Source organism: Lepidochelys olivacea (assembly GCF_965140295.1).
Source record: "Lepidochelys olivacea isolate rLepOli2 genome assembly, chromosome: 2".
NCBI lineage: Eukaryota > Metazoa > Chordata > Testudines > Cheloniidae > Lepidochelys > Lepidochelys olivacea.
The window spans coordinates 113,819,544-113,831,550 of NC_140412.1; the positions used below are offsets into that span (position 1 = coordinate 113,819,544).

Below are 12,007 nucleotides of genomic sequence, written 5' to 3' on the forward strand. Positions count from 1 at the left end.
GATTTCAATGTCACATTCAAAACAAAAGGAATCTTTCATTTCTTTCATTACTTCCTAGGGAATCACTCTTATTACTATTTTGGCAGACAGCAAAATCTATTCTAAATAAATCTTGGCTACTGATTACAAATGAGTAATTAATGGAATTTCTAAGGTCAGAGCTCAACCCTTTTCTCAGACAGACAAGTGCAATCTGCCATGTCTGTTGAAATATCATGTACTATATTCTGGAGACCAAGAAATGAACTCTTAAATGTCTGAGATTGCTCTGTGGCCCATGATTGCTTTGTGTACCCATATTTATTAGGGATGAAATGGCCCTTCGTTTTCAGTTTTTATTTTATTTAATTTTCCCTGAGAATTTATCAGTATTTATTACCACAAAAACAAAAACAGGTGAAAATCAGTGCAAAAAACTACTAATAATTTTTCTGGGTAAATATCAGGGTTTATTTTGGTGGAAAGACAGGGGGGAAAAGTATTCAGTAGACTAATGCTTTGAATTCTGTTCCTCAGTGTGGTTTGCTGCAGAACTAAAACAGAACTCAAAACACAATGCCACTTCTGAGTTTCAGAAAACAATATATCTCTAATCCTCAAATAAAACTTTTCATTTGAATAAACCATTTTCCATTGTAGAATTAGAACGATTATCCTACAAATATTTACATTTAATAATTGGGCCACACCATCTGCAGCGCATACACTCAGCTTCATCCTTTTCTTCTGTTTTTGTTTTTTTAAACTTTCAAATACTTCCTTGGGTTCTGAAATGTATTCTGAGCTCAACACTCTAGCTGACAGTGATATACTGGAGGTGACCAAGCTGTCCAGCTGATCACATTCCCTCCTCCTTGCTGCACTACTGAGGCTCCCCCTTCCACCACACACAAACACAAAGCACCACCACTTGTCCTAGTAGGAGGAGGCACAGCACCTTCTCTCCGCAAGTTTCAGCAGGTTTCACACACTCAAGGTCAGTAAATCCTCAAGGCACTTTGGGCTACAAGCAGAAATTTGGATCAATGTCCCTCATATTGTTAAAACCAGCAGAAAGACACTGAGTCTATAGAAGGTGGAGATAGCCACCACTTCTCTGATGAAGCCATTGTAACCACATCTCTTAAGCAACTGTTAGCCTCAAGTTCAATAAATTCCTTCTCACGAACACTCTCACCTAGATTAACCTTGTCTACACTGCCACTTTACAGCTCTGAAACGGTCTCGCGCAGGGGTGTGAAAAAACACCCCGAGCACTGCAAGTTTCAGGGCTGTAAAGTGGCAGTGTAGACAGACCACCAGTGCAGGGAGATGCTCCTCCCCTCGTGGGGCTGGTTTCTGTACAGGGCTGGGAGAGCTCTCTCTCTCTCCCAGAGCTGGTGCCGTGACTACACAGCCACGTTAGAGAGCTGCTCCGGCAGCGCTTTAATGTCGGTAGTGAAGACAAAACAGGTATCAAACTGCTATGAGAAAGAGTACTCCTGGGGCTGAAACCGTGGAACAATGGACATTCTGAAAGATAGCTTGTTTTCATGATGCTTACAGTTTGTTTTCTATATGAAAATGAGGGAGGTGTGGAGAAGTTCTTACATTTTGGACGCTTACCCGACCCAGGAGCAAACATCAGACATGTTTGAAATGTGCCTGTAAACAGAGTCAATGGGTCAGATTCACATGTGTTGACATAAATGGGTGCAAAAATTTCTTCTCTCTGTACAAGCTGGCCCACTGTGTCCCCAGGCCATGTCACCCATGGGATGGCAAGTGTTGCTGCTCAAGGTAGCAGCTTTAATTTAAACTAAACTCTACACAGGAGACCCACTGATGATGGCTGTTGAGGGGATGTGTTGCCATGACCACAATTACTCCATAGCCAGTGCAACCAAATCTTTGTAAGACAATGTGGCCCTTGGACTCTTAGGGACTGATCTTTACTGCCTTGTGAAGCAACTTATGACTGCACAGGGTGAGTGAAAAGTGGATATAAAATTGTACCATGGGGGAATTCTGTCTGATAGTGTTTTAAACTCACTACACAAGATGCAAGGCAGTGGGAATAAGGTCTGAGATACGAGTGTGTATCTGTGTGTAGTGGCAGACATCAGATAATCAGTTTAAAATGTGTAATGACTGGTTTAGGAAAAAAATGGGTTCTTTTAAATGCTGCATTGCAGATACAGGCTATACTTTAAAACTCACAACACTATCTACCACAAACCATTTAGAGCAGCAGGAATCTAATCAAACAGTTTTTTTTTTTAAATATATGCAGTACTTGCAAACCCTGGCTTGTACTTTCATAGACTCAATCACAGAATCCTAGAAACTACACATTGTAAGGAGAGTGATCACTTTAGATAAGTTATTACCAACAGGAGAGTGGGTTTGTGCGGGGGGTGGGGAGAAAACCTGGATTTGTGCTGGAAATGGCCCAACTTGATTATCATACACATTGTAAGGAGAGTGATCACTTTAGATAAGCTATTACCAGCAGGAGAGTGGGGTGGGGGGAGAGAAAACCTTTTGTAGTGGTAAATACCCATTTTTTCATGGTTTGTGTGTATAAAAAGATCTTCCGTACTTTCCACAGTATGCATCCGATGAAGTGAGCTGTAGCTCACGAAAGCTTATGCTCAAATAAATTGGTTAGTCTCTAAGGTGCCACAAGTACTCCTTTTCTTTTTAAAACCGATTAAGCTGTTTAGCCAACTCCTTGCCAATGCCTGGTCATTTCATGCAGTGTATTCTTGAGTGATTTCTCTTGTAATGATTTAAGATATGGGGTCAGTGTTGTGATAAACACCTTTCTTGTTCCATGAATGTTGCATCTGAAATGTTGCACTGTGATGTACTGTGTCTTGTTAGATTTCACCTGCCAGATGACACTACATCATCAAAAAAGTCACCAAGCACTCAGTGGGACAGGAGGAGTGAGATATCTTGAAAGGGCTGTGAGACAAAGGCAGGAAGCCAGCTCTCTAATCCTGCTTTTTCTTCATCCAAGATAATATTAAGGCAGAGGCTAAAGCATGCTGTGGATCCAGCATTTTAGGTACTCAGTTCAATGTATCTATATTATTTTTACTTTGCTAAGTATGAGTCTTTTTAATGAACATAAAAGGAAAAAAACTCATTCATTTGTAAATTCTATTTGTTGCTGTCTGCTCTGCTCTCATCTTATGAAAAAGGGAGGCAGGGACCTACTGTCTGCAGAAGATGCTTCCTTTGGGAAGAAGGCACTACAATTAGGACAATAAGGTCCTTCTTTATGAGTACTGTTTGCCAGGTCCACCACCAATTCCTTCTGACTGTCCCACAGGATCGGAGAAAAGGAACATACAACAGAAAATTACTCATTAGTAATTCCATTTTCACTATGTTCTCTCATCTTACAGCCTCCCCTTCTTCCTTTCAAAGATTGGTGCCAATTCTCACACTCCTATCTTTTTAACCAGAAGATGATGGAGGTGGTGGGGAGACTGGAGCTTGCATAGAGGAAGACTCACTCTTTTGCATCCTTGCCTCCTGATAGGCAGAATCATATAACACCAAAGGTCATCGTCTGTTTTGTAGGTTGTGAGAAGAGAGATACACAACCAAGTTTTTTATATGCTGTCTCTGCTGTTCTTGACATGAAAAGCTAAAAAATAAAATACAAAGGAAGAGCAGAATTTCCACAGCTTGTTTTCAGGTGAGGAACTCTGGACAACTTTTCATCTGCTTCTTGAAGGACAATACCATATTACAAGCCAGAACATTATCACACGATGAGGGCAATTATTCAGCATGGTACACTATGTTCTATCTTGATGCCTTGTGAGGCTTAACTACTACAGCTTTTTGTTTTCTGCCTTGGTGTTACCAAAGTTGCAGGAGACCTAATATTTAAGCCTTGACCCGGGTGCCTACTTTGACATCAACATGCAAGCACAGGTGCGTTTTCCACACAGTCAGACACCTTGTTGCTTTTCTTTCTTGCCCTCATTGAGCAACAAAACTGACAGCAGATTTTCAGCTGATCAGCCTAAAAGTCTGGACAAATCTTTTGGGCAACGTCCTAACTTTTGTTTTCAGTCATATTTCAGGGACCTTTTCCTAAGTGTTTTCATTTGGCTAAGTATCAGTTTTGTTAAACTGCAATGGGGAACATGGTTCATTTTGATTCCTGCTCCTTTATTATGTTACATAGAGATGATCAACAAGACTTCCATTACAAGGCCATTTTTCACACACATCTCTAAGTCAGGACTGTGAAAGGATTTTTGTCTCAAAAGATTTATGGTTATTGTCAGAACAGAGGAAAAAGTGTTTTTTTTAAATTTACAGTCACTTTTAAAAATGGCTTAAACAGTGCTATTTAAAATTAGCCTCTTTGTACATTTGATTTTTTTTTAATTTCCTGCTCTTCTAACTTCAAATGGACAGGTTAGTAATAAATCAATTGCTTTCTCTTTTTCTTTTTACATACATCTAGCTGTAGAGAAAAAACATCCACATATGGGTAAGGATTTTTAAAACAATTTTTAAAACAAATCAAAACCTATTCCCTGTCACTAGCAGACCAAATTCTCTGCTGATGTAAATTAGCATAGCTCCACTGAAGTAAATGGAGCAGTGCCAATCTACATCTGCAGAGAATTTGGCCCTGTGTGTCTATAAATTAATTGCAGAAGCCAGAGTTGGAAGGTTTCATCAATTTCCTAATACCAGTGTTGGCAGTAAACATTTTCACGGTCAGAAATTAGAGCTAAAAATATCCACTGTAAAACTCTCCCATGTAAGATGTTTCCTCTTCAATGCAGGGTTTACAAAAATTTCTCTACCAGCACACTGATACAGGCAACTACTTTCTATGAGAGTTGAGTCTTATTAGTCACTGCATTTTACTGCAGGAAGATGCATGAGTTTGGCTGTTACTGTTCTTCCTTCTCCCCACAATGCACTCCTCTCTCCAGACATAATCTAGGCTTCACTGGTAATTGCGGGTGCTTAACACCTCTGAAAACAAGGCCACTTTTATTAAAGTGACTGTGGTCCTCTTGGTCCAGCTCCAAGTGAAGCCAGTAAGAGTCTTCTCACTGATTCCAATGGGAGCTGGATCAGGCTACACAATTTCTCTCTCTCTCTCTCTCTCTCTCTCTCTCTCTCTCTTTCAAAACTTAAAAATTTGGCTCTCTTTTTCAAAAACTAAATCTTCTCTACAGATGTAGAATGTACTGCTCGTGGCTTATTTTTGCAGTGTTAAAAACTATTATACAATGTTTTATATTAAATCATTCTAAAGCTATAACAAACTGTGGATGACTAAAGCAAAGTATGAAGCTATGGAAATGCAGTAGTGATGCTGTTTGCACAGATAGGAACTTTGATTTCCAGACTGTAAAAATTCTCTCCAGGTTGACGACTGGCATGGAAAATCTGACGTGAAGATCAGAAGATTGGCTGTAGCAAGGGCTGAAATGGGTAATGGGATTACGGTGATTCTGCATTCTCTGCTCACACCACATTACAAAGCATATTGCAAAAACTATATATATTAATAAAAGCCATCTTTCCTCACAAATGTCAATCAGACACATTTAAAAATTCTAACATCATGGTAAAGTATATTTAGTCGTGGAAAAGTGAATTTAAAGGATATATAATTAATTTAAAGGAATCTTGGCTTTCCGATGAAGTTCCAGTGATTAAATTCTGAAATTGTTTCCTGTGTTGGATTTCCATTAAAGTCAATGGAAAATCTGCCCCTGGACCACTTGAAGGTCTGTGGCTCATATTTTTACCTGTCCCTGGCAGGTCACATGATATCATGCCTTCTTGATAATAGGAAAGCTATTTTAGAGTTCTTGGACATTGAAAAATTAAGCCTCCAAGCCCACAGAAAAATGCTTATCTTTATGCAGGTGAATACTTCCATTGATGTCACATGATAGAAGCAGAAGTCACTGGGAATGTTCATAAACATAAAGTCAAGCACATATGTAAGTGTTTGCCTTATTCTAACATTTCAGCCACTGTGAAATCTGTCCATGGTATTAAAGTAATCTTACTGCAGAGGCATGCAAAAAAATAAAAAAAAAACTTTTTAAATTAGAAACCAGGAAATATTGTAAAGCTTTATATGACAATCCAATATCTTTTTCTTTTTATTTAAAACGAATTATGTTGTTTGGTGTGAAAAATGGTTTTATTGGACAGGTTTGTGATGACCTAAAATAACTCACTTATGGCTTCTGCCAGGATAAACAACATATTCAAACAACTGGTTACCTTATGAACAGATAAATTATTCCAGTAGTCCCTGGATTTCAAGTAATCCTCTTTGTCCTGAATTCCCCTTTCACAGCCTCCGGTAAGGATATGTTATATTCTTTTATAGTGATTTGCCTTATCTGCTCTTGTAGTACAATACAGGATAGTGAGCAGATCTTACAAACTCATGCCAATAAAACCGTTTACCACCACACACCACCATGTACAGTAAACAAGCACGCTCTCTCTCTGTCTCACACACACAGAGTTTTTTCATAATTCTCAAAAAGAAAAGGAGTACTTGTGGCACCTTAGAGACTAACCAATTTATTTGAGCATGAGCTTTCGTGAGCTACAGCTCACTTCTTCGGATGCTGCATCCGATGAAGTGAGCTGTAGCTCACGAAAGCTCATGCTCAAATAAATTGGTTAGTCTCTAAGGTGCCACAAGTACTCCTTTTCTTTTTGTGGATACAGACTAACACGGCTGTTACTCTGAAACCTTTCATAATCCTGTATTTCAAAGTGCAGTAGGTCATTACTTTAATACTATGCATTATTTCTTTTTCCTCACAATTGCATATGTTTTCACACTTAGGTGTCCTATTTTAGGCACCCAAATCCATATTTGGGGACATATAAAAGTAGTCTGATTTTCAGAGGCGCTGGGATGCAGTTCCTAATGATAGGTATAGTGTTTGATGATATAGTATTTCATTACAGAAGACAATGTCACATATGTATGTGTGGAAGGGGATTTTCCTTCTGCACTTGGATTTTCTTGCTATCAGTGTAGAGTGAGCCCTCTTTAGTGGTGCTAAATACTAGATGTTTGTTTATTTATTTAGATATATGTACTATGGTCCCAATTGAGGAAAGCATAACCTACTCAGGACAGCACTGAGCATAAGCGGAAATGCTGTACTACACAGGGATGGATTTAAGCATATGCTCAAGTGCTTTCCCAAATTAGGGCCTATAAAAAGAGCACCCACCCTCCATCTGCTTTAAGACCTCTTGAGATAACTTAAAATACAAATAAAAATGCACCCCATTATAACTAAACTGCAGTCATTCCAGCCCTTATAGCCATCCCCAACTAGCAAACCAGGCAAACGAACCGTTGATACTACCTTTCCTCTTCAACAGTAAATCACCCTCACAGGTCTCCCCTGCCCATTTCAAATGTTCAGGGGAAAAAAAAGATGAGCTTTGCAACATGTCTTAAAGGTCATCAGATTCAGCCTTTCCCGGAGCAAGGTGGGGAGTAAGTTCTAATGCAGGGGAGTCCTAATTCAATCAGATTCCAGCTCTAGCGCTTCTGCTTATCTCAATTGTAGCTCTGGGCCATGATGAGAGAAAGGATCTCTTAGACAGACCCATTTAGTGTATGTCTACACAGCACACTAAGCCTCAACTCAGACTCAGATTTGAGCCCAAGTCCAAACCCCACTTCCATCTGCATAGAAATTAGCCTGATGACATATTTAGTGCAACAGACTATTTTTTTAATCACTGGAAGGAGTTATTCATGTTTCTTGGTGACGCCCGAAGATATATATAAAATTAGTTAAGTGGACAAGAATTGCAAGCTTCCACAATGAAGTAGCATCTGAGCTTACTTCACAGAAATAAGGGCAAAGAGTAAGGCAGAAGTACTGCTAAAAATAAAGTGTTAAAAAGTAGCTAAAACAAACAAGCTAAAATGTGTAATTTAATTACAAACACTGTCATTTTTGAATTCACTTAAATGGTTGTAATCTGTGGGATGGGAATGAGTTAGGTGCCTGACTCACTCCACACAAAACAATAACAGGATGAAGACGACGATGAGGTGGCCTATTTCAATATTTATCCACAGTGGAACAGCCATTGGGCCAGAGAGAGAGAGAGAATGATTCTGTAGTCCGGTGGTTAGGGCATCCACCTGGGACACTGGAGACCCAGGGTCCAGTTCCCCAGCTCTATTCATTCTTTCATTATTTATCCATAATGGAACAGCTTCAACTGGAGAGATAGAGGGAGCCCCAATATCAGAATATCCATAGCTCAGTTGCTAGACCACTTTTCTAACAGGTGGGAGACACCTGTTCAAAACCTCTCTCTCCATCAAGAAGGGGGAGAATTGACCTGGGCCTCCCATAGCCATTGGGCTAAATGTTATTAGGTGTGCAGCAGCATCACCACCACCTCCTCCTTCTCCAGCCAGGTTTTGAATGGCACACTATCCGGGAGGTGTGCTCAGAGGCCTCTTACCAGATTGGGCCCCAGACACAACTTAAACAGGTGAATGCCTGTCTACCCTGGCTTGTGAAACACTTTGGGGCTTAGGTAGGAGATAGGCATCCGGATGCCAAGAGTGAGGTATGCCCAGAGGCCAAAACTTAGGTGCAGACGGAACTTTCACCCTGAAAAGTTAGGCGCTGAGTAAATTTGTGTGTCTACTGGATTTGGCAGGAGTTTGTGAATCACAGTGGAGCCAAAACTGGGATGTAGGCACTGAAAGGCACCTTAGGATGAGATTAGGTGCCTAAATCTGGGGTTTAGGCAACCAAGCACCTGTGTGGATCTGGGCTTAAGTGCTTGGCTGAATTATCATCTTTGTGCTCTTCACACAGGAAACAACAGAACAAACTGAAGGAGAGGTTAGACGACTGACAAATACGTAATAGGCAACGTGTATTTTTTCCCTTACTTAAATGGGATGACATAAAGCAATGAAATTTCATTCTTGGGTGTGAATGTTATTTTTCTTGTCACATTTGTGAAGTATCCAGGTCATGAGTATTATGGATTTTCAGATTTGCCATGGGAATCTGTGGTGCCCTGTGCTTTAAGCAATCCAAAGCAATGTAAATGATTTCCCTTTCCACAATAGTTAATCCAGCAGTGACTCAGCCAGAATGTTGATATCAACAGCACCATGGGGTCATTCCATTTTTCTTCATTATGTCCTTGTTAGTAAGAGAAGAGTGATTGCCAAACACGGATATAATTTATCCTTCAACTACTTTACGCATGTTTAATTTTTAACTCTCATTAGATGATTTTTACAATTATTCTAAGTGACAAACCTAAGTAAAATTAAAAGAGAAGTATGAAGGCCTGATTTGGATCTCATTAGGTAAACCACGAGTTAAGGCCATTGAAGTTACTGGTATTATAACATTACAAGATCAGGCCATAAGACTGTACATACAGTATTGTCAATTTAAAGTTGAGTAGACAAGTATCTCTTACCTTTATCATAGATTTCCTTCAAGACTCCTCGTTTTATAAGCTCCTCTCTGCTTTGCCTCATTGATATTTTTCTTTCCAGAGCTACAATGCAAGGACAAACGTACGATTAAATACAAAAATAAACGCCAAGGCAATTTTGAAAGGTCATGTGCTTTTTATAGCATTTATTTTTACTCTCTGGGCCAAATCTTTGTCCAGTTGAAGTCAATGGCAAAAGTCAGTCCCATTAGTATCTGAAAACAGAGACAGCCACAACTCTGTAGATTTCCGCTGGTAGTTGTAACATGACTGTTGATACAAATGAATACAGACTGATTTATTGGGGTGCACTTCTGTACTCTCACTGCTTCATCAAACATATGAGCCTAGGATATTGGAGAGAATTAGGAACAATGAGGAGAATGGGGTATAATTCACGTGGAAGGGGGGAGAAGGGAAGATGGAAAGAGATTTGAAGGAGCACTGTCAGTGAATGGCATTTGGCTGTGAAACCTTCCCATACCAGATCAGGATGAGCTCATGCCGTAGCTCCTTTAAAGGGCCTGAACCTGCATCTTTGAAGTCAATGGGGATTTTGTCATTAACTTCAGCGGGAGTAAATTCAGGCCCTTATGGCACAATGCAAGACATGTCTGAAGAGGTCTTTCCTCAAAGGAGGCAGTGACATTTATGCTGGCAAGTCCCCTTCCTCTTATGGATTTCTTCCCAAAGAAAGGAGTCTTGTGAAATACAACCCTCGTGAAGGGGGAAGTGGAGAATAGGCTATGTTCAGGATGAACGAGAGCCATGTCCTCATCTGGTGTAAATCAGAGAACTTCCATTAAAGTCAATGAAGCTCCCCTTATTTACACCAGTTAAGGATCTGGTCAAACACGTTATAATTCTTATTTTGGTGCCTAGATACCATGGTGATCAGGGCACCAGAAAGACAGATAGAATCACGCTGTTTGATTAGTTCAACAATAATTTTAAAGCAATGTCCAGTTAACTAAGACATCAAAAAGTAATTGGCCTTATCTGTCCATTCAGGCATGTATTGGAGAGTGAGCAAGGGGTGCATAAAATGATGCATAGGGGTTGCTGAGATTTTGTGTGCTCTGTGAGAAACCAAGGCATAGCTTGCCAAAAAGGAAGCATAGTCAAGGGCAAATCCCTAGAGCCATATGCTCTCCTGTCAGATCCAGCACACAAAAAATGAACTGGGAGGAAGCAACTTCAAGCTGTGCAAGACAGATTTAAAGTGAAAGAGGCACTGAAATGACTTTTCCTGCCCTCCAAACATGAGAACATAACCACTGGTTGTGCGGCTGCGAGTTCTCTGTTCCTCAAGTCAGGAGACACTGCGTACTTGGAGGATGGGTGAGGTTTATATTGACAACTTGTTTGCTATTAGATATATGCTGTGTGATGATCAGTTTTAAGATACTAAGGCCTGGGCCCTGGTGCCTATTATAACTCTGCTTATAAAAGGTACGGTGTCTGATGGAAGTAATTTCTGTCTCTCCTTTTTTATCTAATATTTAGATTTGATTATATATCTCTCCAGATAAAAAAATAAAAACAAGTCGTCAACATCTAACATCTGAAAAAAAGCAATATATGAACATTTGTGTATATTAAACACACTTACATTTCCTTACACACTGAAATCCCAGAATGATCATCATATTATCTTGAACATGTCCAATTGACCTCTAATGTCAATTAGCCTTTAAAGGCTGTTCTCTATACTGGAATAGAAGGCTTCAGACCCAATACCCCATCACCTTCTACAGTTTTATGTCTATATGTATGTCCCAGATGATATTATCTGCTGCTTTGATCACCCTCTACATTTAACATAACAAATCTCTTACAAGAGACCTAATAGCTATACTATATGGATAACATTTTCAAAAGTGACTTCGATATTTAGGAGCCTACATCCCACTGACTTTCAGTGAGATTTAGACTACTAAGTACCTAAGACACTTTTGAAATGAGCCTTAGGGTACAGCTACACTCCAAGCTGGAGGAACAAATTCCAGCTCAAGGAGACATACCTGTGCTAGCTCTGATCAAACTAGCACACTAAAAATAGAAGTATAGCCGTGGCAAGAGGGGCTAGCCGCCCTGAGTACATGCACAGCATCTTTGACTGATATGGTCTCAGGACAGCAAGTCAGTGGCCACTGCTTGCATCGTTGTGGCTACTCTCTATTTTTGGTGCACTAACTTGAGCACAGCCAGCGAGAGTATGTCTCCTTGAGCTGGAATTTACGCTTGCAGCTCAAAGTGTAAACATACCCTTAGTCACTTTGGCCCTTTTGAAAATTTTACACTTTGTGCATTTTGCTGAGTGTTGGATCTAAATAAGCTGAAACACACATCTTGCTATCAAGGGCTTTGCATTTTTGAAAGCCTGGTTATTTGTCTTGATTATCTGACAAAACAGTAAACAGTAAATGAAGCCAAAATAGGCCAACAAGCACCAGAAAATGATTACACAGGCTAAAAAAGTAATTCAATAGATCCC

The 12,007-nt window shown here is 39.8% G+C and overlaps 1 protein-coding gene across 8 annotated transcripts in view; it reads right to left on the reverse strand.

Annotated features, from left to right (window-relative positions):
* Positions 1–12,007, reverse strand: part of PHACTR1 (phosphatase and actin regulator 1) — a 430,561-nt gene that overhangs the window by 94,769 nt on the left and 323,785 nt on the right. For all 8 annotated transcript variants that reach the window (XM_084619601.1, XM_084619600.1, XM_084619598.1 and 5 more), the window contains one exon: positions 9,493–9,573. In XM_084619601.1, the coding sequence (XP_084475727.1) occupies positions 9,493–9,573 (81 nt within the window). The remainder of the gene's footprint in view (positions 1–9,492; positions 9,574–12,007) is intronic.